General features: G+C 34.8%; 1 protein-coding gene across 1 annotated transcript in view; it reads left to right on the top strand.

Annotated features, from left to right (window-relative positions):
* DOK6 (docking protein 6) overlaps window positions 1-27,415 on the top strand; it is a 256,449-nt gene that overhangs the window by 192,577 nt on the left and 36,457 nt on the right. Inside the window, exon 7 of the mRNA XM_419111.7 lies at window positions 9,217-9,334. Coding sequence (XP_419111.3) covers window positions 9,217-9,334 — 118 coding nt within the window. The remainder of the gene's footprint in view (window positions 1-9,216; window positions 9,335-27,415) is intronic.

Genomic DNA, 27,415 nt, shown 5'->3' with positions numbered 1-27,415 from the left:
AAGGGTAGAGGGGCAGGATCACCTCCTTCCACCTGCTGGCCATGCTTCTTTTAATGTGGCCCAGGATATGGTTGGCTTTCTGGGTTACAAGGCCACATTACTGTCTCATGTCCAACTTCCCATCCACCAGTACCCCCAGGTTTTTTCAGCAGGGTGGTGCTTAATCCTTTCATTCCCCAGCTTTTATTGGTAATGGGGCTTGCTTCAACCTAGTGCAAGATCTTGCATCTGGATTTGTTGAACCTCATGAGGTTCACTTGAGCCCACTGTTTAAGCCTAAGTCCCTCTGGATGGCATCCCATCCCTCTGGTGTATTGACTACATCTCACTGTCAGTGTCACTGATGAAGATGTCAAAGAGTTTTGGTCCAAACACCGACCTCTGTGAGACACCACTCATAATCAATCTCCATCCAAACACTGAACTACTGACCACCACTCTCTGGACTCAGTCCTGCAGCCAACTCTTCATCCATTGAACAGTCCACCCATCAAATCCATATCTTTCCAATTTGGAGGGAAGGATGTGGTGGCGTACTGTGTCAAAGGCCTTACTGAAGTCGAGATAGGTGACATCAGTGGCTCTTCCCTTGTCTATTGATTAAGCAGGATTTGCCCTTGGTGAAGCTAATTTTGGTTCTCCCATATCACCTCCCTGCCTTCCATTTGCCTTAGCATAGCTTCCAGTCAGTGAGAACAGGCAAGTACAACCTCTACCAGAACAAGCAATTTATGCCATGGGAAAGTGAAAAAAAAAAAAACAACTGGAGAGTTATTGTCTGAAAATGAAATTCAATGGAAAATTTGCCAATTGTAGGATTATTAGACTGATGCAAATATTTTGAGAAATACAGCCATTTACACACACCGCTCTGTTTCCAAATTGGTTTCCTAATTTGCAGCTATTTCTGTCACATTATTAAACTAGCATCAGTAAGGAAGCAAAAATTTTGCTAACCTGTTTCATATGCAAAAATTTGGACTGTCATTTGGATAGTCTTGTCTTTTTTCCAAGGATACATTATATATATTTATTCAGAGGGATGTGAATTACTTTTGAATGATTGATGATTACAATTTTAAGATTTAGTAATATCAAGAATTATGTCAATCATGATATGATCTCCATGTGTTACTGAATGCTGGAGTCATGCACTCATAAGCTTAATAAGGAATATTCATGGCAAAACATTGATATTTTTTGTTTTAGCAAGTATTCAGAAAATTCTCTGTCATTTTATTAAAATTCATTGGTACCATCAGTTTCTATATACTGAAATGAATGAAGAAGCTGAAGGAAACTACTGGAAACAACTCATCAGTTTTTGACTATAAAAAAAATATCTTAAGCAAAGTTTTGTGGCATTTGCTTTATTAGAAAGTTTGAAACACAAATAACTCCATGTTTTGTTGCCAAAATATGTACATAGTCCTTAAAATTCCCAATTTTCAGCCCCCAAGTTAGTATCGTAATGTTTATCCAAATGGGGACATTCTTAGTTCACATTTCTTGCAGCACACTAGGGAGATTTTTCTAAGTAGTTCTCCACAAAGGGACATTTTTGATGCCATAACTTTTACCATACCACTTCTAAAATTGACCATAGCAACTTCTATAAACTCAGAAAGGCTGTCCTTCCAGTACTCTCAAGTAAAACACTGAAGACTTCGAGTGTTTCAAATTCTTCTTTAAGATATGTCATACCTTTTGGCAAGTAATATAATGAAAAAAAATCACATGCTTTGAAATCTTCTCTGAAGCGTATCAGGTTGAGGTCAGACATGAGCAGCTTTGTCAGAGAGAGGGATACCCAGCAGAGCAAGGACACCTAAAAAAAGAAAAAGGAAGGAGGACAAGACTATATAAGTTGGCCCTGATAGCAAACCTCACTATTACTAACTTTATTTTGACACATCTCATGGAAGCAAACCTTCTAGAATACCATAAATCTGAGGCTGATATCCAGAGAAAACATATTGCTATAGGCAGTCTGTTAGACATCTCCAACTACTGCATTTAACTTTGCTCGATTCTCAAGTAGTTCCACGTATCTCTTGTACTGAGAAACCCAGAACTGATTACTAACTACTTCATGTGTGGCCTCATGTATGCTGAGGGGAAGGATCACCTCCCTTGACCTTCTGGCAACACTTTTCCCAGAAGTCACTTAAACTGCTTTGTAGCCAGGGCCCATTTAACTTTATGTCCACCAGGACCCACAGGATCTTGTATGCAAAGCTGCTTTCTAGCTGGGCAGCCCCCAGTATATACTGGTGCACAAGGTGTTCCTCCTCACATTCAAGTTCTCGTTGAACTTCATGATGTCCCTGTCAGCCAATTTCTGCAGCCTGACAGGGCTCTGGATAGCAGCACAGCTCTTTGGTATATCAGCCACTCCTCCAGGTTTTGTGTCATCAGCAAACCTGCTGAGGGTGCACTCTGCTACTTCATCCAGATCACTGCTGGACAGAGCTGGACCCAGTATTGACTTCTCTAGCACACCAGTATTTACCAGCCTCCAAATAGATTTCCTGCTGCTGATCACCACTCTTCGGGCCCTGTTCAGTGAGTTTTCAATCCAATTCATTGTCTGCATATTCACCCCATACTTCATCAGCTTGTCTACAAGGGTTTTATTGAAGACAGTGTCAAAAGCCTTACTGAATCTACTGTTCTCTTGTCTACCAAGCCAATCATTTCATCAGGTATGGTTATCAGGTTGGTGCAGCTTGTCTATCTTGTGGTGAATTCATACTGACTACTCACAATCATATTCTTGTCCTTTATGTGCCTGAAAATGTTTTCCAAGTTTAGCTTCCCAGAGATTGAAGTAAGGCTGAACAGCCTACAGGTCCTCCTTCTTCACCTTCTACAACATACGAGAGGCATTGGCTTTCCTCTAGTCCCTTTACTAGCTGGAATGCATCTGCTCTACTCGATTATTCTACTTCTAACTTATTTATTGAATAAAGACCACAATTCTTCCTAGCCCTCCCAACACTGTCGTGGTTTTTTATATCACTGACTAACATTCATAATGATGCACATAATTTACTTGTTTATGAAATCAGACAAAGCTGTAAATGAACGTTTCTGTAATGAGCTTCTTGAGATGAATGACCCCTGGAACATATCTTTGAAGGTTAAGCTAATAAAACATAGTTCAAGCAGATCTATATCAATGCATTATATGCCACCTGCCTTCCATTAAGCATTCATGAGTCAATATGATGAATTGTTCTAGGACTATGATTCATTTCCATTTTTTTTGACTTGAAGAAAATACACAGGGAGGTGGTGTTATTTTGGATTTTGTTTTTAAGTGTTTTTTTTTTTTTTTTTTCTCTGATCCTCTTCATTTTCCATCTGGAAGTAGTCATACTTTTAAGTATATCACTACAAACCACTTTCAAATACCCAAGGATATTTTTACTTTTTAATCCTGGAGATTCTGTCCTAGGTGCAGCTGCTTAGAGAAATTATTTTATAGTTACACACAGTCTTATCCCAAAAATTCTGTCTGCAAAAATCTTTTATTTTGTGTCATCCAGCAGCAATGTTGATAAAAGCTCTCATATCATGATGACAGAAAAAGCAATCAATATCTGCAAATAATGTCTATGCAATAGAATTTGTAGAAACTCTATTAAAAATACATACATACATTAGCTAAACCTGCTAGTAACTGCTTCTATTTGATAGAGATTCCTAACATTTAGTTATATTTGTTTTCACTAAAACCTACTGTATAGGTACGCTATATAGGTATACTGTGTACTGTGTAGTCAAGCTTGAAGTAGTCTCAACTCTGATCATGGCAGTATCATCTCCTGTGTTATTAGTAAATGGTTTTATGCAATAAAAAATGATGAAATAGTTCAAATATGGCTTAGCTATAATAAAATAGCTCAATCTTTCTAAATGTTCAATAACTTGACCTTCTGCTCTCACAGTAATTAGTAGTTTCTGTGAATGATAAAAGAAAGAAAGAAGGACAGAATTTTGTAACAGAAATGGGAGGACACACACTTTACTGACATTCAGCAAATATAATCTCAGCACACTATAAAATCCAGCTACTTTTGTCCAACATTAATCCATTCTATCAGACAACAAAGTGATCTATTATGAGCTCCTTTTAGTTGAAAGGAAAAAAGAAAAGAAAAAAAAAATCTCTTCTGCCAGAAAAGGAGCAAAATGTCCCAATTCTTTCTTTATAGCATGGCCAAAGAGATTAGAAAAAAAAAAAGTATCAGTCCCACTGAATTTCCCTTCAGAATGCTTTTCTTTCCCCATTGCATTATTATTCATATATATAATATTATTCCACAGCCAAAGACTAATCATCATCCAGCTTGGCACTGCAAAGTGATGTTATTATTTTGAGATTTTTTCCTCCATAATTGATTAAGAAATTCTGTAAAAAGTCCTTGCAAGGTTAGAATTGTTACTGAAAACCTAACTGCTAGAAATATTTTATAAAGGTTGAAGTTACCGAAATGACTTTCACAGCTAGCTTTTCTGTAAGTCTTTCCAGAAGACTTATGAGATTATATATTTGAGGTTCTTTGCCAGTATTGTGTCATGAACAGCAAGCTGGATACAAATATAAAAAGAAAGATAAAGGAGTATGTAGAAAAGAAATAGTATGCTAATATCTGTATTTATATTAATAATGGATATGTTTAAGTTATGATCTGAGTCCAAAAAAGGCATGACTATTTTGTAAGCAAGCTGAGTGATTGTGAACAAAGAATTATAGGAAAATTGTAGCCATAGATTAATAACAGATCACCAAAGAACATAATATTCTGATTGGACCAGTCCTGGATCAAGATACTGCATAATTATTGAACTTCAGATTTTGTAAGACCAGATTAAATAAGGTGAGTGGAGAGACAGAATTCGAAAAGAATTTTAAAAGACAAGTTGAATAAATTGTTTGCAACAGCAAAATAATTTCAACAGAAACATAGGCAAATGACTATACTTAGAAGGAATAATCTGCTTCACAGTTCAGGATGGTAACTGGTTTATGTAGAACAGATCTGTGCCATAATACACAAGATTAACATGGTACAATAGTGTCTGCTTTGCAAAAATGCAAACATGACACCTGTTTCCTGGCTGTTACATAAAATTCATTTAAAAAAAAAAAAGTGTTTTACTTCTTCCCTCTTGCTTGTGCCCTAACTTATGCTCATTAGATGCTACCTTCTAGACTGTGTGATTTTTAAATTGCAATAATTTGTCTCTCTGTGAATGCCAGTGAGACAAGTCCAGGCTATTCTACCATCAACTTATACAAAGACACTTGAAGTGAAATCTATTTCTTGACTCCAGTCATTTTCTTCTTCAAATCATAATACACAGAGAAACCTTCTTTGGTGTTGTAAAGAAAAATATCTAAGTAATAATATTCATATTTCTAGATTGCAGTTCTTGTTAGTTCTTCTGTGACACGGTTATCTTGCTATTTTTAAAGACTAATGAGAAAGTGAAATGAGCCAGTCTTTTTCTAACCTCTTTCCAAAGCATGTTTGTAAAAAACAAACTGTCTTTATTACAGGCTAAAAATTTGATTGAACTGTATGTTGATCTGTTTTTCTCCCCAAGCCAGACCTATTTCCTGTCACTTTCTGGGTTTTGACTTCTCTAATACAAACAGAAAATTAGAGAATAATATGCTAAACAAATCACAACTCATAGCTCGAGCTCCATTCTTGGAACTGTATTAATCATTGACATCAGAGTAACAAATGGGTTTAAGTTAGTGGAGTTGCTCTGTGGGAATTAAAACAAAAAATTAGTACTTAAGTACTTATTGTTCATGAAAGAACAATAATGAAAAATATGGAGATCAACTTACAGAATACAGATTTTTTTTCATTTTTATTTCAATCAAATAGTCCTTTAAGGATTAGAAAGTTGTCACTGGCAAAGGTAAACTTCATACAACTTTTTTTGGATAATCAAGAAAGAAATGTAGTGTCCAACATGTGAAATGTTTCTTATAAAAAAAAAAAAGATTCTAAAAAACTAAGTAAGAAACTAGAAAGTAAGAATCTAGAGGAAACCTAAGTACTTCAGATTTCATGTTAGATAATAAAAGTTTCAGAGATGGATTTTTTATAATGTTCCCACAAAAAATATCTGAGTTAGTGTTTTTTTGATGTATACATTTCTGTTTTCCTCCCACATTCTAATTGCAACCTAGTTTTCTCCCCCACAAGGTGAGCAAGAAAGTCTAGATTATGCTTATCATTTCTTGAAGTCTAACTTGAATTGAGAAATATTTGTAGCAAAATCATTCTGGATGCATGCTTTAGTTAATGCTACATTATTATATTAGCGAGCTTGATTTGGTATGTAGCTTCTACTTTCCTTTATATTTCTACACCTAGTTAGCAAGGATTAAGGACTGTTCATTCATAGGGAAAAGTGTTTACTTCTTCTGTGTGATTTGCTATCTCTGCTGTTATGGATCCTTTCTGACCACTTAATGCTAATGCATGTGAACATGTTTTGCCAGCTCATGAGGAAGGGTTGGAAGCAAAAACAGAACATTGGCCTCCATACTTAGAGCTGTTGATTTAGTTTTGTAATTTGAAAATAAGCCTAAGGAGAAAGATGATGTAATTTTCTAAAATATTTTTGAATTGCTGTATTTATGTTAAATTAAGGACAGAAATAGATTGTGTAGAAACTAACGGTCTATATGTTTAGAGAAAAGGAAAAAATGAAAGGTTGTTTACTTTGTTTTTCCATAAGGAAATGTTCTCTGAGTTAGCTAAATCAGAAAAATTCTAAGAACAATTCTGGTTTGATTTGATTTGTTAAAAAGAAGATGAAGGGGAAGAAGAATATCTAGGATAGTCTCTAAACTTACCCAGAGTAATCCCTCCACTGGTCTGAAGCACCAGAAGTCTCAAACCTGAGTGACTAATTATGTAACAAGTTAACAATTATGGTTCATCTTCCATAACCTGCAAATTGTTTATTTTTAACGTTAACTAACAGAAGTTTATTTACTCTTGTGGAAAAGGTATTCTGAAACACTAGATCTCTGTAGTCTTGTTTAACCTGTAGTCATTTACATAGCAAAAAGCTATTTGATAGCATACAAGTAATTGATTGTATGTATGTTTATATGCCTATTTTCTTCCTCTTGGTTTCAAGTTTTTACTTAAAACACCCACAGTCTATCACATAAGATGTTCTCTACATAAAGCAGGAATAATTTTGCAAACAGCAGTTTGTAGGAGTCAGCCTTCTATCATTATCACGTGCATTTGACCCATAGTGTTGGTTTTTACTGATAAAAAAAAGTTTCAAAAGAGAGACTGTGGTTAATAATGATCTAACAATTATTTAGAATAACTTTATGGATGAAATAATGTACAATTAAATTGTCATCCATTCTATCATAGATAAGATTATAAGGTTTTCAATTCATATTTATATTTTCAGTTCTCAGTTTCATAACAAAGATAATAATGCATTTAGAAGATTGGAGGAGTTCGTTTTTCCTTTGTTTTCTGAGGATGATATTTTCAAAAAAGATAAATTGTTTTTTCTCTCTGTGCTGTCCCCAAGGAAATCTAGTTCACCTGGCCCTACAATTGCTTGCATATTTCGATACTTCTTACTCAAAAGGTGATCTTAAAAGTTCTTTAATTAGAGAATCTGAGGAAACAAAGCATTGTGGATGCTCACAATGTACTACAGTAGTTCCTAATTTATAGTAAGAATGATTTTATTATTATTATTATTATTATGTATAGCTGCTCTGCATCCTTGTTGGTCAGATCAGGCAGGAACTAATCACCTATGATCAGGAATAATCATAGGACTTTAACTACTTCTGTTTATTCCACGGATTTAGCTTTGAGACAATAAACCGTAGTCAAAGTGATTCTCTTTCCTGGAATTTGTATATAATGCATAATAACAATAGTTTTGGCTATTGCCTTAAACTCAAATTTACCTTTTAAGTGAACAAACTATGAATAAATCATCCCTGTTACATGATGCTTTAATGATTTTTATTTATTATTTATTGTTACAACAAAGTTACTCCTGTTACCAGTGCTGTAGTAAGACAGTATCATAACTTAGAGAGTAATTCTCAGAAGGTTTGATATTGCCTTGATCTTCACAATAAAGGAAGTTCTCCACATTGCAAAACTTAAATTCATGTCTCCTCAAAACAGAATTGTAAAGCTTTTGAACTTAATGATCAAAATGTTTCTTTGTGCTCTTTTCTTCGTATTGTATAGCTTGTAGTGATTATCTGCACCACTGACAAATGGAATAGAATATTGGCTATACATGAGCTGAGAGGACATTAGCTGTAGAAAGGGGGTAATTCTGATGACAATTCTCAAGAAAACAATAACTAAAGTAATTACATATCTGCCACACATCAATGTGTATCAGTGCTTAAAAATGAAATAATTGAAGATTTTTGGATTCTATTTCTAAAGGAGAGAGACTTTTTATTAATATTTATTATTTATAATTCTTTATTAATATTACTGAACATCATGGTACAGATGAAAATGGATTTTTGAATTTTGCATTATGTTTCTGAATGAGGATTTCCTCGGAGTTAATCATTATCCTACAGTAAATGATGCAGGCCTTGAATACATTTTGCTGTGTAGCTGGACTCTGAAAATGTGGGTTTCTGGGCATACTCTTTCAGACAACCATCCTGGTCCTACTCCTGAAATTAAGGAGGTTTCCACTCTAAATCTTTCTGTGTAATTGAGCCTTCTGGTGTTCCAGATGTCTCCTAAAGAAATGGCATGCTCCACAGAGTCATATTGATTTATTAGATACAAATTATCTATTGTATTTTATATTCTTTAAAGCCAGAGATACACAAATTTTACAGATAAATTCTCTTTTCTTTTAAAGAGAGAAAGCATAAGAAACAAAGGTGTATCCAAAAAGATTATCAGCATACAACATCTCTGTAATTCTTTTTTTCTTGTAGCTTAGTGTTGTCTTTCTTTTGTATTTCATTTCAGATGTGTTTTGGAAACAGAGCTGTCTTTAATAAAATTTACATTCCTCCTGTTAGGAGGATAGAATTGATAGAATGTTAGAATAGTGTCTTCATAATGACATTGGTTCAATTTATAGTTTTTAGAATTATCTATGAAGTACGGTTATGTGTGATCTTCCCCTTATGTTTGCTTTATTTTTTAGCTCCAGACCAGTCTGTCTGAACCAATGACATTATCCAAGTCGATCTCACTTCCTCGTAGTGCATACTGGCATCATATCACCCGGCAGAACAGCGTTGGAGAAATCTACAGTTTACAAGGCAAGTATATGCCACATCTATTAACTTCTTTCCATTTGACCAGAATTCATGCAAATTGCTTTTCAGTGTCACTGGTAGTTTTCTTTCCTTTTCGTTCCATCAGTTGTCAGGAATCACAGTGGGATTTGCAAATTTACATAAACCAGGTTTCTTTTACTCAGTTTGTAAATTACTGGTAAAAATTATTCCCAAAATCACTACATAAAATTGGATAAACAATTTTCCTCAGTGTAGCTTCTCAGTAGCTAATGAGTGTCAGGATGCTTTAGTACTTTTCTTCCAAGAAGATTGTGTACGTATCTGGGCAACCTCAGGGTGCCCAATTAAATCTACATAAGATGGCTGTATGTGTTGCTAGATCAAAACAAAGGAATTCTAAGACTAAGAACTACTCTTGATGAATTTGTTCAGAGGATCATATATATGAACTGCTGATTAGACTGACTTACAAACCTGCAGCATATACCTATCATATTTTTCAGTGTCCAAATCTCCTTCATATACGTAGATTCTAAGCTTTTTTGTTTATGACTTTAAATGCTGTAATTAACGTGAGTTGAGGAGGAGGAGGATTCACTTCTCTTAAGCTGAAATTAATTTGTATCTTTTAGGAAATTGAAATTATGATACATTTAAAATATAGACAGTAATTAATAGTATTGTTTTCACTTTTTTAAAAAGTAAAACTGTAATAAACATATTCCTTAAGCAAGAGCTTAAGGATTTCATTTCACTTCCCTTTTAATAAGCTGTTTGCATAAGCAATTTACATTTAGATAGGAAGCTAGAAACTGCTCACAAACCACAGTACCAAGTCCAACAAAACGTATTACATGCTTTCATGCAGTTTATAGATGAAAGCCATGAAGTGTTTTGTTTTGTAAATTATCACATAAATTAAAATCAGCAGGTGAGCTGTGAATTCAATAGGTGACTCATTAAAGGGTACAGCATTCGTTTTTCCTCAGCCCTCATCGAACGAGGACAGCATGAAGGTCTAATCATTGTTATGGACTTACAGTTAAATTACATTAATGAAAAAAAGAAAATAACCTTTCAGAAGTTGGTTGTGAAAAAAAAATGAGCTAGTAGATGACCTTAAAAGCATTCATAATATAATATAGTTATATAATATATAATTTCAGTTATAATATATAATATTAGTTATATAATATAATTAATATTAATATTAATTTGTCAAGGTGTTAGGGCTCCTCTTCTTATGTTCTTGTTGAGCTCTTCCTTTGGAGAAAAAATGATAATTGTTATGATATACATGAAATGAGCATTGTTTATTCTTTGTTTGTTCTTTGCTGCATCTATCGGTTCTCATAAATGGCCTTTGTAATTCAGTACAGTTTAAAGGAAAGCAGAAGTTCATACACTGAACGCTCACTCAATATGCATACCAACTGGCTCTGCAGGAGATAACATATTGGAAGTGTATTACTAAAAATGTAAGAATTCTGCTTTCTTAGAAGTAGGCAGATTTTCTTCACACTTTCCCTGAAACATGGGACAAATAAATATTTCAGCACACAAGATTTTCATTCCTCTTACCCGTACTGTGATGGCTGAAATTTGAGAAGGCATAGTAGGTTTCAGGAGTGATAAATCTAGTTCTATCTGGGGCTAAGAAATATACCAAGAAGGCTATTTTCTTTGCCTCCGATTGCAAGACTTCAATATGCAATAACATTATTCATTATCTATAATGAAGATTTCTTTGAACTTTCTGCTGCAATGCTTATGACTTATGAAATGCAGTATATTTGTGCAGAAGTGTAAGGGAGTGGAAAATACACTTTCATTCTAATACCTATTTGTAGTGGTAGTCTTTGCACAGCAGAGACCTACTGGTTTCCGAAACATCAGCCTGCAGATACTCCACACATATGGGTAGAGGGTGGGTAGTGAGGAAGCAGATTGCAAGCATCACTCCAACTCTCACCCTACCACAACAGACAGGTGAGAGGAGTTGTTGCAGAGGGAAAAATCACTTGCTGCTGCTCTGATCTTCCCTGAAAAGGTATATTGACCCCTTCAGAGACAAGGCTTTTTCTTTAGAGAATAATCCATCAAAATCAGTTCAGCACTGTGTGTATTTATGACAGAGCTTTTTGCATTCAAGAAATGTGAACATTTCACATTCCTCTCATCTTGCAAATTCTAAAATGATATAACTATCACCATATCTACTTATATCCAGATTACTATTGATTACAGTAAAGTAGCATCCAAACACACTGTTAAATACAGTGTAGAAGTGTTTGCCTAATGGCAATTCTTTCAGACTTGCAGTTTGAAGTGACTAGAATTTAATTAATAACATCTGGTGAGATATAAGGAGAAATGAATATGAGCTCATACTACCTTGGATAAATTGGCTCATTGGGAGCTATTTAGCAGTCAAATTTAACTTAATTAGTAGTTTGAGTTGATCTGATAATAAATATGCTGTAGAGTGAGAAGGGGCAGGATGAGGGGATTGTGGGGTTTCTTTAGAGGCTGCATTTCAGATGAGAAAAGGCAATTCAATAGATGGATTCTGGGTCTATCATTCTTCTTTCCCTCTTGAAAACCCTTCATGTAAAGATCTGAAAAGATTAAAGCACCGAATAATACTGTTAAAGGAACACAGGCTGCACAAAAATATCTTAAAATGCTATGCGCTGATTTCTCTTTATATAGCTTTTCTTCCACTTGGTCGTCATTGCACTCTTTCAGTTCTTGACTGCGCTTGTACGATAAAAGTGGTAATTTAGTTGTCTAATTTATTTTACATATAGAAACAAGTTGGGGGTTGGCTTTTAGCAGTGGTAGCATTATCACCACCAATATTCATTTCAAATTCTACAATATAATGCTGCTGGTCTGGTAGAGCTTCCATACACAGTCTGCAGCCGCTGCATAGGTGGTGTGGTGGGCCCTCATTGGCTGACAGTCACTTCCTCATAGTGCTGTGCGTTGGCTGCTCTTGCTGCCTGATGGGTCACTGGGCATCTGGCAAACTCAGTGTTGCATGAGGAATTTGCTTCCACGCGGAAAAACGCCATAATGTTTTTAAAGCCAAATTTCATTCTAAATCTCTGGGTTAGAATGATTTCACTTAAAGAAAAAACAAAACAAAACAAAACAAAAAAAAAAACAACAGCATCTACCGTTGTAACTCATTATTTATTTTTGTTATCTGGAATATGATTTATCACTGTTTCACAAGATATTAAAAACTGGTAAGTAAAGAGAATATATTTTTAAACAGCAAATAATAGCATTAAATTTTGGTATGTTTTAAAAATCTTAATTTGGGTGTTTAAATTTGCTTAGAATGAAATGGGATTGCAGATAGATTTTTCAGCTGCATGAAACTTAGTTTTGTGGTTCTTGCTCTAGAGAGTTTAGACAGTACAGATTTTTGGTTTAGATATTATTAAACAAATCAGGCCAAATACAATTTTGGTGTGCAAACCTGCATTAGTTTTTGTATTGCAGTTATGGAAAACTCTTTGAAAATTGTGTTCATAAAATCTAATTACAGTCTGGCCTTTCTCCAAGAAATTCAAGATCAAGAATTCTTTTCAGTCACTTCTCTTGTGTTTGAGTCTTGTTTATATCCTTTATTTGGACTATGTTTTTGCATGATGAACACATTTCCACATACATAATCATACTTGTTTCTATGTGAGCACTCACGTGTATGAATATGTATTTGTATAAGAATTATGCCAGTACCACCTTACAAGTTTTCCCATCAAAGAGAATAGTAATGTTTTTTTTCTACAGGAAGTTACTTATCACAATTTGCTTATCACAAATGCTTATCAGATTCTTTTCTAAACACAAAACAGAGTAATTAAATAGCAATAAGATTCCTGCTAAGTGTCTTATGTTTTTAAATGTAATGTGGAAGTGGAACATGAAGAAATAAGAATACAGACTTCAATGAGACAGGACTTAAGCCAGAAGCATCACCTGATCTTGTAAAGGTGTCAAAAACAAAAACACAGGGAAATGAAAACTAGCCTCTCTGTAGGAATTTTGGTGTTGATTTTTGTATTTCACACTGAAGATTTGAGAAACTAAATCTGCTTTCACAAATTAAAATGAAAAGAACCTCTGTTTCCTCATTAATGCTAATATCTTTAGAAATCAGGCTTTCATTGTTCCTTGTCTGTTGGCTTGGTAGGAGAGAGCTCACTCTTCTCTTTTTCTGAATATATTTTAACAACATATAGAGTTAACCTGTTCAGCTAAAAGGCTTTGTGTTTCCAAGGAGATAGTCAGACACACAATTTCTTCCAGCTATGGAAGTCTACAGCCTTTTCAAAGTAGAAAGACTGATATAAGGCTAAAGATAATCAGAGAATATTTGGCTTGCTACATATTTAGAAGAGTTTGAATCATCCTGTTCAACCCTCTTTAGGTTAATCCTGCAGGAATTTCCTATGTGGTCTTCTGTAGTTTTCTATGAATTAAAGTATGTAAAATGAATTGGAAGAGATACATTGTTTTGACATTTCCGTTGTTTGTTCATATGCCCAGCAAGAGAGTACAGAATTCATTTTCTTATCTAATCTCAATGGTAGAATAATGTGAATGATATAAACTTTTAGAATATATCTGATCATTCCTTAATGTTTCACTAAGCATCTACCAGTAGCTAAAATAGTTTATAGCCTTCCACCTTCCCATTTCCTTTGCTGAATCTCATCAGGACTTTCACATTAGTAAATGAAGCCTATAAAATTTGAAATATGAATAAAAGACAGCTGAAGCAGATACAGAGTAGAGACTGTGTTAGAGCTGCGGTTTTTAATATGGTTGTATTATGTGGCTTCTTAAGTCTTATGTTGTAGAGTAGATCCTTTTCTTGTGAACTTTGAAATTCTATGCAAAACGGTGCACCACTAGGTTGATTTTAAAATTGAATGTTGGAAATGAGAAGTGTCCTACTCAGAAACTAGTAAAGAAGGACCTTATTTTGTCTAACAGTAATTGCTGTAACTAGTTATGAGCATTACTGACAAGCTCAAAAGAGTATTAGTTCTGATAAATGGCTGCTGAGATAAGAGGTTCTTACAGTTACAAGTCATGAAAAACCAGAGGGGAAAGTCAAAAAAGGTAAATAAAGCATATTATGTGGTCACATTCAGAAGATCTGATTTCATTTTAAGGCTCGTGTTGCAATGCCCTGCATCTCAGTAGATAGTCCCCCAGCAAGAGCTCTTGTCAATGAGGTTGTTTGTACTACACTAGGAGGTGCACTGTAATCTGAGGTTACAACTGAAATCCTGAACAGTGTTCAAAGGATTAAATATTGGATGATTGCCTCTTCTCTTCTCTTTCTCTCTCTCTCAAAAAAAAAAAAAGATAGACAACAAACATAAAATTCTCAATACCAACTACAAAAACTCTTACCTATTAATCAATTTTTACATCTTAGGTTAATGATTTCATTAGTAAAAGTAGCTTCCTACTCAGTATGAGAAGGAAATTAAGCTCTGGTCCTAGCTTGTATTACCCAAACCCAGGAAGCTTTAGTCTGAGTAAATGTAAGATAACATATATGTTACTGACTGAAGATGGACTGCTACAGTCCTTTGATCTGTCTTCTCACTGATAAAATTCAAGGACCTGCACTGTACTTGAGATCTGTAGTTCAAAGGAAGAATGTGTGCTGTGGGAGAACCAACGTAGCCAGCTCCATGGATGCTAATCATCAGCTGTCAGAGGACTGTTTGAGCAGAAAAGGTTAACTATGTTATTTTGAAGAGAAAAACAAATTATTTTGCAAAGGTCAATTTTGTGAAAACTACATTTTCTATTAAATCTTTTCAGCACTAAATCCGAATGGCTCTAGATAGGATACTTTGTGTTAAGTATGTCATTACAGTCACTATCAAGATTGTCAGTAGGCTTAATAGTTCATTTTTGTAATTTTAAATAAATTGAATTATTTCTATGCTGAAAAGACATATTTTCTAGTCAAATATTACTCAAAATCATGACTGCATTAATCCCCTTGAAAAAGGAAAAAATAAAACTCAGCCCAGCATAGCTGGGAAAATATATATGAGCAAAAAGATGTATTCTCTTTAGTGCCTGTTTGAAGGAATTGTTTACACTTCTTTTTTCTTTCAGTAGTTATTTTAAATAATGTAAAATGATTGATATTGACACCTCTATAGAACATGTTCACAAAAATTGTTATAATTTAGAAACAGTGTAGGTTTTGAAAATAGAGTGTATAATTGGAAGAGTGGGGGAATGTTAATAACATCAGCTTTGCCTGCAGTAATGAGAATAGAAGCAAAACACAAGGATTTCAAATGCCATTGATTGTGTTCTGCTTTTAATGGAGGAAAATTACAACTCCCTCTGTTTCTCATTCCAATGTTTATTATATAAAATGACATCTTATAAATATCTATGTAACACCTTGTCTGAAGTGACATAATATTGACCTAACTTCCTATTAATTGCTTATTATAAAGTTTGCAATATATTTGCAGAAATATTGCAGAAAGTGTATCGTAAAATCTCAAATGCATGAAGTTTCTTCGATGCTGTCTATCACATGTATCCCACTTTAGTAATCTGCAACGATATTATGGTAGCAATATTTGTAGTACATGACATAGAGTCTATTAGTACAGACTGTTTTCACAGTAAAGCCAATTTAAGCTAAATAGACACCATACACAGTATGGTCAATTTATTCAATCCATGAGAATATGATCTTTGTAACTCTACAACGAATTTTAGCTGATTAAAAAATCATAACATTATTCAGAAGTGGGGAAAAGAGAGAAATGTTAAAAAAAGAAAAAAGAAAAAGAAACCTTATAGCACCTTTCATTCTCTATTTGTTCAAAAAAGCCTTTTCATCTTGGTGAATGCTTGTATCCTGCCAACTTTTTATTTGATCAGGATGATACATTGTAAGATACTAAGATTATTTTCACAGAAGTAAGAACTGTGAATAATAATACAAATTTCTTCCCTGTGCAGACCTAACAAGATTTCACCAAAGTGAAAGTTTTTCATCCTTTCTGAAACTGAAGTCTGCCAACTCCATGTTTGAGTACTAGAAGTAAGTTTGCTGTTTAGCTGCTGGATATTTGTTTATCCTTCCAAATTCTATGAAGGTGCCTTTTGGGAAAGGATTTTGTTACTCTGACTTTAAGAATAGATAAAATATTAGTCTATAAAGCTTTACAGAAGAAAGGAGAATGTACTACTGAACTGGAAGAGAAAGAAGAGAGAAAGGACTTGATGGAAAAGGGAAGAATGGTGGAGTTAGCTGCTTAGTGATTTGGGATTTACACTAGTTACTGAAGGCATATCCTTCCCTACTTCTGACTAAATATTCAGCAAGATATAGCAGAGCAGTGCATGATGAAGCCATACCTATCTTAACTACAGACTGCAGAGGTGAAGCTCTAAGTAGTACAAGGCATTTTGCTGTTCAGCAGGTTTAAGGAATGTTTCCAAGCAATGTTCTTGCTGAAAGTAGGGTTCACAGCCTGCTTATGTAAGTGTTGGAGCTTAAACTTTAATTTGAAAAAGGCTGTTCTCACTGTTATTGTTATAAATGCAGCATCAGTTTGATTGAATGATTGTTGACAGACTGGCCCCTTGTTTTTATCCATTATTACTGTTAGATTGTTCCAGGGTGTCTCAGCAGTTTTGCAAGGCTTCTGCTTTTGAGATGGTAGTCTATCATTACTGAATATTTGATGTCACCAGCATTTTATGATGGAAGAGATAACCTGTTCTGGGTTAGAAAATGAAAATGTATTTCATTCAGTCTTGTCAACTATCTCATTATTCTCCATTCATCAGAGCAGGTATTTAATTCTGAGAAATAGCTCAGCATTTTTTTTATCCCTTTCATGCCTCTTATAGAAACACTTTCCTCCGATCAAGTACGTGCATTTTGGCTTAAGTGTCAATCTGTTGTAGTGCTTTTCCATGAATCTGTTTCTGAAGAGTCTTGTTTTTTTTCTGAACTGTTGCCATATATTAATTAAGGCAGCATGTTTTTAATAAGTAACTGCAGGGGGACAAAGGATGGCAAATACTCAACATTATCTGTACCAGAGCATGATTTTTCAGTCATAATGTATACAGTTTTGAATGCACCTATAACTGATTTTTACTCTGTAGTACAGCTGTAAGAAGGTCTCTTCTCAGTGGCAGTAGCTGCAAAACTCTCATAATTTCTAGACCATTTATCTTCTTGTATTCATTCAGTAAAAGAAAAAAAGAAAATTTCTTGAGCTTCTTTATTGCTTCTTAATTTGCTGACTAGCATTTATGCTCATGGATTGGTCAGCATCAAGGTTATTTTAGAGCTCAGGAAATATAAAGAAAGGCCCAATATGCCTCTTCACATACTCTTATTACCTTAGTTGTACTTCAAACCTTGTACTGAACTGTAGGAATGAGCCATAAATTTTGCAATGGTGTTTACTGTGTAATAAAATACCAAGGAGGGAGACAATTTAAGCTGTTATCTTCAAGGTGTGACTGTTTTTTAGCTTATGCTGCAATAAATCATGTATATTATCAGGGACGTGAATTATATTATGCTACTATACAACTACTATGAAAAAAGAAAATGTTCAGAAAATTTGAATGGTAACATTGCTATGAATATTAGATGCTTACTCATTTTCCTTATCTAAATATTCAAAGCCATGCAAGTTGCAAGAGAAGACCTTCATAACTAAACAAGAAAGAGAAGTTAATTTGCAGTTAAAGCATTTGTCCTCAGCTGTTGCAAGTTATCCTTGCTCTGGGAAAAAAATCTCTGCTCACCTATAGAAGATGAAAACCCTTCCCTACAACTCATGTCCAAAGTTCATTGTAGTATGAATGCTTTTGTGCATTTCTGCAGTGACCTGTGTGATTATTCTGAGGCTTTTTGACTGAAGTTAATCTTTATTCTGATGGTCATGGATCTGTGTGGGATTTTTACAAGGAAATATAGATTTACTTTATATGACAAAATATGTGTACATTTGCTGTGGAGTTCTATATGAAAGAGATTCCTTTTTTTAATTGCATTACATTGCAAATGTGATTGGGCAAAAAGAATTAAACTGAGAATGACACTGCAACTGTGGAAACTGACTGATGAAGTCTTCTTTGCATAAAATGAAATTATCTCAACACCTGTAATATTGCAGTATAGGTTAATACCTAGAGAAAACAATATTTGGCCTCAACAGTATGGGAGTGATGATGCCCTTATCCCCCTGAGAACAGCTCTGCCAACAGGAGCTCTAGAGCTAGACTCCATGAGTCCTGGCCTGCTGCATGCAATTATTTTTTATTCAGAGTGATAGAGAGAATTAGCTTTGAACTCTGTCTTTGCTGACCTCAAAAGAGTAAATAATCTTCCCTCTAGAGGTAATATGACTGACTGTTTATACAGCATTTGCAATTTTCACCAGCCTTGGGAAGAATCATTCAAATCTAACAATTATTGTGGCATCCCTCATCTGACAAACAAGCACTGTTCTTAAACCATAGTGCTGAGGTGTATGTACATTTTTAGTACACCCTGTTTGAAAATGGCTGTTTCTCGAAGTGGAGAAACACCAAAGCCATTAACTGAAACTAAAACAAACAAACAAACAAACAAAAAACAGCTAAATGCAAAAGTAAACTAAAGCCATTAACCTGTCAAGAGTATTTTCCCTAGGAAAAAAAGTATTCAGAATTATTTCGTAGCACTTTATTGGAAATTTATGTGTGTTTTCCTTTCATAAACACATTTATGAAAATCATATTTTTCCAGATAGCTACAGTGCGGATTTTTTTGTTTCAAGTGTTACTAATAGAAATGAATAAAAAACTCATGATTATGAATATATCAGTTGCTTCCCAAATTATCTCATACAAATATGCTAAGATTTTTAAAACTACAGTGTGAATAAGCAAACAAAACAGTATTATGCAAATCAAAATGAAATACATGAATGTAGATAAGATGCACATATTAAAACAAACCTTCTTATATTACGTGTTAAGATAAACCTTATTATAAAATGATCATTACAGTATGAAGAGTTTCATCCATTACTTTTGGAAGTTCTATTAGAACTCAAATGTTCTTTCAACATCCAACTTCTTCTAAACTCTATAGCTAAAATGCATCAAGTTATGCCATATCTCACATATACTTGTCCTATATATTATTTATTTGGTTCTTAAAAACTGCAACCTTGAATCTAACTCACATCCAGGTGTTTTTTCTTCACAGAAGTGTTTGTTACATAAAAAATGCCATTTAGTGAAGATTGGAATTAAACAGAAAGCCATCATATCTACCATACCACATACAGCATATTAAAGTTCTTCTTTCACCTTGTATGAAAGATAGATCTATCCTTTATGAGTGCCCATTCTACATTACATTCCTCTTAAAATCACTTCTCTTCTTTTCTGTGTAACATTGTTTTAACTTCTACTAAAAGGTCTATGAAGTGCAAATAGTTGGTGACAGTTAGGTCCAATGTTCCGGGTTATGTAACAGAACCAAAAGAGTGTGAGAAACAAGACAACTATAGATAAGCTTAGCTCTACTGAAGAGACCTCCTACTTTGTTTGCTGAAGAGATTTATATTCATATTCTGCATAATATCTCAGAAACATGCTTATTTCAACACAGTTAGTTGTCTTTTATGTGTTAGTATTGTGTACTTGTGGTATCTACTATCATAAATGCATTTGTTAATAGTTACCATTATAAAATGCTAAAAATATTTTTTTTTATTTTAAAATCTTTCTGGTCTGTCCAAAAATTCCTTTACTTTATAGATGGATATGATCTTTCTTATGTATGCCAAGCTATTACTTTATTTTTTAATGTTGGTATTATGTGCAAAATTATATCCCTGGTAAATATTTTGTTGTATACTAAATGTAGTGTCTCTGGAAAATGTAATAGATATGATTAGTGCCCCATGATAGCTGGAAGCCTCCTTCCTAATGATAGCCACTTCAGGCACAAGACAGAAAGAAATGTTTTCTGATCTGGATGGTGACAATGAAAGCGTAATGGCTATTGCAGTACTTCATCATTAGATTATAATGCAGATGCTTTTGACAATAGTTTTTTGTAAGGTAATAAGCAGTTCAGGGTTGTCATATTTACTATGACCACTGAAGAATAAGGTGAAGAAGAGAGAAGAAAGTCTACCTTGGGAAGGCTCCTCCACAAGTCAACATCTGACATTCCAATTGAAGTGCCTCCACACCAAGGCATACAGCATGGGAAATAAGCAGGAGGAAGTGGAATCCATGGTGCAGGTAGAAAATTATGAATTAATTGCTATCAAGGAAACATGATGGAACGAATCACATGAGTGGAATACTACACTCCAGTGCTACAAGCTATTTAGATGGGATAGGCAGGGCAGGAGAGATGGAGGAGTTGCCCTTTATGTTAAGAAGTGAGAGATCTTGAAGAGCTGCCTCTAAAAAATAACTGTGATCAGGCTGAGAAGTTACGGTGTTAAAATTAGGGACCAGACAAATGAAGAGTGTCTGCTAGTTGGTGTCTTAATACAAGCTTCCTGAGCAAGGGGAGTCTGTTGACAAGGCCTTCTTGCTTCAATTACAAGAGGCATCATAGTGTTAAGACTCTTATCCTCATGGGGGATTTCAACCACTTGGTTGCTGGGAATGCAACGTAGTGAGCTGCAAGCCATCCAGAAGATTCCTGGAATCTGTTGAAGATAACTTCCTGGTCCAGGTATAGGAATCAGATGCGTAGTGTTACTGGACCTCATGCTCACCATTGGAAAGGAGCTCATTAAAGAGTTTAAGATTCGGAGCAGTCTGAGCTATAGTGACTATGCCCTCGTTGAGTTTGTGATCTCAAGGAATATGAGCCTGGCGAAGAACAGACTCAGGACACTAAACTTCAGAAGAGCAAAATTCCAGCTCTCCATCCCCCAGCTAAGTGGTGTAGTTGATACATTAGAAGGAAGAGATGTCATCCATAGGGACCTGGAGAGGCTTGAAAAGCAGGCTCATGTGAACCTACCGAGATTCAGTAAGATGAAGTGCAAGATATTGCACGTGGACTGGGACAATCCCAGATAGATAGATAGATATGAGATCCCATATGTGTGTGTGTGGTATATATGGGTATATACTGGGACAACTCACTGAGAGCAGCCTGTGGAGAAGGACTTGGGGACTGTGATGGGCAGAAAGTTTGACATAAGTCAACAATGTGTGCTTGCTGCTTGGAAAGTCAACTGTAACCTGGGCTGTATCAAAAGAGGGCCAGTAGGATGATTGTTCCTCTCTTTTCTATTCTTGTGAGACCCCATCTGGAGTAACGTATGCAGGTCTGGGGCCCCCAGCTCAAGAAAGACAGATCTGTTGGAGCAGTCGAGAGGAGGGCCATGAAGATGATCAGAAGGCTGGAGCACTTCTCCTACAAAGAAAAGTTGAGGAAGCTGGGTTTACTCAGCCTGGAGAAGAGAAGGCTCTTAGAAGACCTCATTGAAGTACTCAAGTACTCTTCCAGTATGTAAAGGGAACTTATAAGCGGGAGTGAAACCAACTTTTTACATGGTCCCATAGAGGTCTCATAGAAAAGGAGAATGGTTTTGAAATAAAAGAGGGGAGGTTTACCTTAGATATTAGTCAGAAAGCTTTTACTCGGAGGATGGTGAGGCACTGGCACAGGCTGCCTAGAGAAGCTGTGGATGCCCCATCCCTGGAGGCCTTCAAGACCAGGTTGGATGGGGCCCTGGGCAGCCTCATCTAGTGGGTGGCAGGATGTTGGAACTAGTTGATCTTTAAGGTCCATTCCAACCTAAGCCATTCTGTGATTCTATGATACTGCAGTCATACTGCTGGCCACTGTTATGTTGAAAGACTTCATACCTTCAAGTGTTAACCTAATGAAATATATTTACAGTTGGTTGGTTTGTTTGCTCATTTTTAATAGGGGAAGATCTGTGCATGGATGTTGGTATAAAATATAGAGATATTAATTATTATAAGTGGTAACACTATTTTGATTAAATTGTTGCTTGTTTGCTTATGATCCTCTTGATGCATGGAATATGACTGTGATTTGACAAGACAGTAAATCCAGCTTGAAACTGCCTGCTGTTTGTTAAGAAATGTGATTCAGAATTGTTCAAAATATTTTGATAGTTTTCTCTGTGTACGCAATCTTCATGCCAAACTAGATATCACTTGAACTTTTTATCAAATCTGATGCTGTCTCATCTCCTGTTGCTGGCATCATGCCAGTGTTAAGGCATATGGCTAGCATAAATGATCTGTGTTTTTACTTACCATAAATAAGATCATGTTCTGAGGCTTGATCTAGATTCAATCTCTGTGACCAAATGATGCATCTGTGCTTTACTGATGTTAATTAGTACGGAACAATGACCTAAATCTCCATTTTGAATTTCTCTCCTGACTGTTGCAACTGTGGGGTTCAGGTCAGTGTTCAAAGACTAGATCACCAACATGGATGCAAGAGATAACACTCTCATTTAGGTACAAAACGCACCTGGACCCTGGCTCTGAACCAGTCCAATATTAAAATGTCTCTAAATCAGTCACTTCTGTTTTTCAGATTAAGGTGATTATTTCCTTAATATTGCAGCAGGTATAAATGTTCCCTTAGGCCTCTAGAAGATTTAAGTCCCTAAAGAGTAGGGTAGTGTTGGTTTGGAAAGTATTTTAAATCTTGTAAAAACACTCTGACTCCTCAAGACGAGGTGTCAGAGCAAAGGTTTCAAGAAGACATGTGAGTAGTTCCAGATACCTATGTCTGTGCTTTTTATTATACAGTCTATGTCCATTAAAATATGAACATCCTTTTGAAAATTCTATTTCTTTAATAAACAATTTCTATGATGTATTCATCATTTTATTTGAAAATCTGAGTTAATTCAAGAAGCTAAAAGTAGACAGAAAGTAGCAGAGATACTTCAGGATGGGAAGGAAAGGGAGGTGGGAGTGGGAGGACGTCTTTGAGAACATGCAAAAATTTGAATAATCAGTATTATATTGGGTCCCTCCCACCAAAGAAGCTGTGTGCCAAGATTTAAGCTTCTTTTTAATAACTATTGTATTTTCACAGATGGAGAGTTTGTTCAGATCTGCGCTTGAGAATCTAAGTAGAAAGAGGAAATGCATTACATTTTTTTCTCTTTTGATTACTAATTGCTTAGAAACAGTACATTTTATGCGTCGCTTATCTTACAGCTACTTGCAGTGAACGCATTTATGTTTTGAGCAGTCACAGGGCTGTATAGTCTATCATTTACTTGACCTACAGGAAGCAGTGTGTTTAATATCATAGGCCTTGGTAGTCCTATTGAAAACAGAAAGGGAATAAGAAGATGAGGTTACATTTTACAGTTAATCTAAAAATAAAAGGAAACATTTTGTTCTCTGCTCTAGAATGTTAATAAAAGCACTGTAGTGACAATAATATATAGCCTTTTCCAGGATGGGAAAAGGCAGAAACATATGTGCAGCCTTCTGGCAAGAACAATGATTTTGCGTTTTATCTGTCAAGTCTATCTGTATATATAATGCTTCTAGAAGCATAGTATCTGTGTACTGAAATATATGAAATCTAAATTAACAATAATTCTACAAAACAAAGTCATGATGAAAATAGAAAATGTGTTCTGAAGGTTGTAATTGTGTCTTATAGGAAAGAAAAGACTGGCGATGTACATTATCTAAATATTACCGACTTTTTTGCATGTTCCTGTTCCAGACGCTGGAACAGGTTGCCCAGAGAGGTTGTGGATGGCCCCTTTCCTGAAGGCATTCAAGGCCAGTCTGGATGGGGCTTTGAGTAACCTGGTTTAGAGGGAGGTGTCCCTGCCTATAGCAGGGAATTGGAACTAGGTGGTCTTAAAGGTCTCTTCCAACCCGAACTATTTTATGGTTCTGTGATTCTATGTGCATATAATGTAGATGTTCATCCAAGGAACAATTAGTTTTTAAAGACACAGTGAAGTAGTTCAATTTTGACGGAAGATTTTACATATTAAAAAAAAAAAAACAACTGTTACTGGATTTCTTCTAGTAATTTAGTAATTTAAATGCAAATCTTAGGATACAATCTGTTTGGCAGATTTTACTTTTTTGACTTTATGTTATGAGAGAATGACCACAAATAGCACCATATTTTCAAATATTTTGAAAAGTATAATTAGTATAATCTAATAATTGAAGACGCTATCAATAGTTAAGAATTAAGATTCATTTGTAAAGTGTTTTCTTTATAGAACAAAGGCAACACAGATAATTTTCTATGTATACACTTCAGTTTGTCGATACAATTTTACATTTATTTATTTTACAATTAAAATTAATTTAACAAATGGTAAGAGTTTACCCAAAGCTAGTTTTAACTTTGAAAAGTGCTTCTTTTTTGTGTAATGTGGATCTGCTCGTAGCATTTTTTACATTGTATGTATCAACTAACTCGATTCTACATCTGCATTTGGCTAGGCGTATGTCAGTGTCACTCTTTTTATTTGTCACATGTTGCTTCAGAACATTTAGAAATAGCATCTTACTTGGTATTTTCACACTTCTTTATATTCATGTTCCTTACCTTGTTTTTAACAACAAGCAAAATCAGTTTTGGACAGCTGTTTGAAAGGATATATTCCATTTTATGTTTGCATACTTCCTGGTGACAACAGCTTTATTATTTTCTGGATTTCATTTAACATGCCTAGGAGATTAAGCACTGACTTCAGACAAGAGGAACTGTCTGTGAACAAATTGCCTTACCAGTAATCATTCCCAAAGTGTTAGCTCACACATAGATTTTAGTGAATATCTGAATTACTAATCAGTTTTATCTTAAGTGTGTTAATTATTTTCATTTCCAATTGAAATTTCTTAGCATAAAAGAGAAAAAATCTGAAGGAAAATGTTAACTTCTAACACATATCCTTATTGTCATTTGATATATGCAATCCGCTGCTGTATTCTGATTTTTCCTTCTAACATGAATGTAATAGATGATATAATTGTAATTCTGCTCACTGTGTTAGCAAAGGCCATCACTGTGTGTAGCAAATCAGGCAAAGACAATAGCAGAAAACTGTCATCGCACATTCAGCTCTTTATGAGAGAAATGGAAAAATACTGTGATGAAAGACTCATATGAAAAGACAAATGAATTCAAGAATGCTGATACTCATTTGAGTGCAAATTTTATCTTAATGCTTAGCTTTTTATTTATATTATGTAGACTTTTTTTATTGTTCACATTGGATATCCACATAAGAAACATTGTGTTATTTTTCTCCATTGATATTTCTGTCATTCTAAAAAAATAACCTTACAGTGAGATTATATACTATACCCATAAATGTCATAAAATCTTACTCTGTAATCAGCATCTGTGTGGTTTGGTCAAAAGTATAAAATAACTATGATGAAGACTGTTGGCTTTATGACACAGTCTTATTATTGAGCTTGTAGGGCTGAAACAACTGCTTGGAACAGACGCACCTAGATTTTACTCAAAGGAAGGGCACATTCTCCATTTGTCATGAGACCAAGACAAATGAATTATTTCTACAGAAAGGAGCAAATTAGCTTTCTGTAGGTTGAGGCATGCTAGACTTCACTATCAAATGCACAGTCTGTAGGTACAGTCTACAATTAGAGGGCTCTGGGAGTTATATTTATTGTCATCATTACCACTGAACACCAAAATGTACATTTCACTGACAGAAAATGTGTTTCTTGTCCTAAGAAATCTTCTGTTTTTCTGTAAATGGAAAGAGGCAAGTAATAGCTCAGACCTCACTTTGGGTGAAAATTCCATATTTTTTGTGACCTCCACCAGACACTGTTGAATACAAGTGGACATTTAAATGAATTTCAGATGTTAGAATAAAACAGAGGGGGACAGAAATGGGATAGACAATCAAAAATGCATGATCAAGATAACTTCTCAGTCCGTAATTTATCATGTTTCTTTTGCTAGCCATTTTTTTAAATTGTTATGTTTTTCTCAGAGTGCTTAACTGATTTCAGTGCACTACTAGAGATTCTCATTAAAGATGACTTTGCAATATAGATGTTAGCTGTTTCCTTTGCTCTCGGTCCTGGTAATGAGTAAGGAAGGGTTCTAATGTTTAAATAAAGCCTAACGTCTAAGCCATCACAATAATGTACAAAACAGTTTCTGAAGGCTACAGATAAGGTTCATCCAATAATTTGTAAACTTGGCAAAACTAATTGAGTTACAAGCAAAATGCTATTTTGTCATCACTTAAGAGGCAGCTTAAGTGCATCCATATCATTGTGAAAAAGTAGCATAAATACTCCACCAGACAGACCTTTGTATCACTAGGCATTAGGTCTTTGAAAGGAAAAAGGTTAAAGCAGTGTTTGTTCAGCTATTATTTTTAATGTGTCTGTAACTGCATACAAACAAGTATATAAAATCTTCAATCAAATCTATTGCAGAGTAGTAGAAATACTAAAACATAGCAATTTCTCCAACTTCTTTTTTTGATTCAATATTAATAATTATTAAATTATTCAGACACAATTTTGATTGGTTTGGTCTATTTAGGATGCTGCAAAAAACTGTACTGCTGCTGATATTCAGTTCTTTTTCTGTCTGCCCAACTGTTCAGCCCCTTCCCAATCAAAAATGACAGCTTCGAGGGAATGCTTTAGCACAGGGGAAGTGTATTTGATAAGAGGAGTTGAGTTGTAGTTGCTGAAACGTTATGATGGAGGAACAGAGCTGTTAGCTTTATTGTGCTCACAAAGTTCCATCCAGACAATTCATCATACTGAAACAGAGTATCTATTGAGATGGCTGTATTTCATGTTTGTATGTATTTTTGCTGTTTAGAAGAACTTTCCAATATATATCTTCAGACTTTTCTTCTTTTGTTTGACATTCTGATGATCTCAAGTAAAGCACAAATTCCCTTTTTTTTTCCTCAAGAAATGATTTACTATGCATTCTTACATGAAAGTAGGCAATTCTTAGAGCAGGTTTGTCATAGTTCTGCATGTAGCCCTGAC

Source organism: Gallus gallus, chromosome 2 (genome assembly GCF_016699485.2).
Source record: "Gallus gallus isolate bGalGal1 chromosome 2, bGalGal1.mat.broiler.GRCg7b, whole genome shotgun sequence".
Lineage (NCBI taxonomy): Eukaryota > Metazoa > Chordata > Aves > Galliformes > Phasianidae > Gallus > Gallus gallus.
This window is presented reverse-complemented; position numbering and strand designations above follow the sequence as displayed.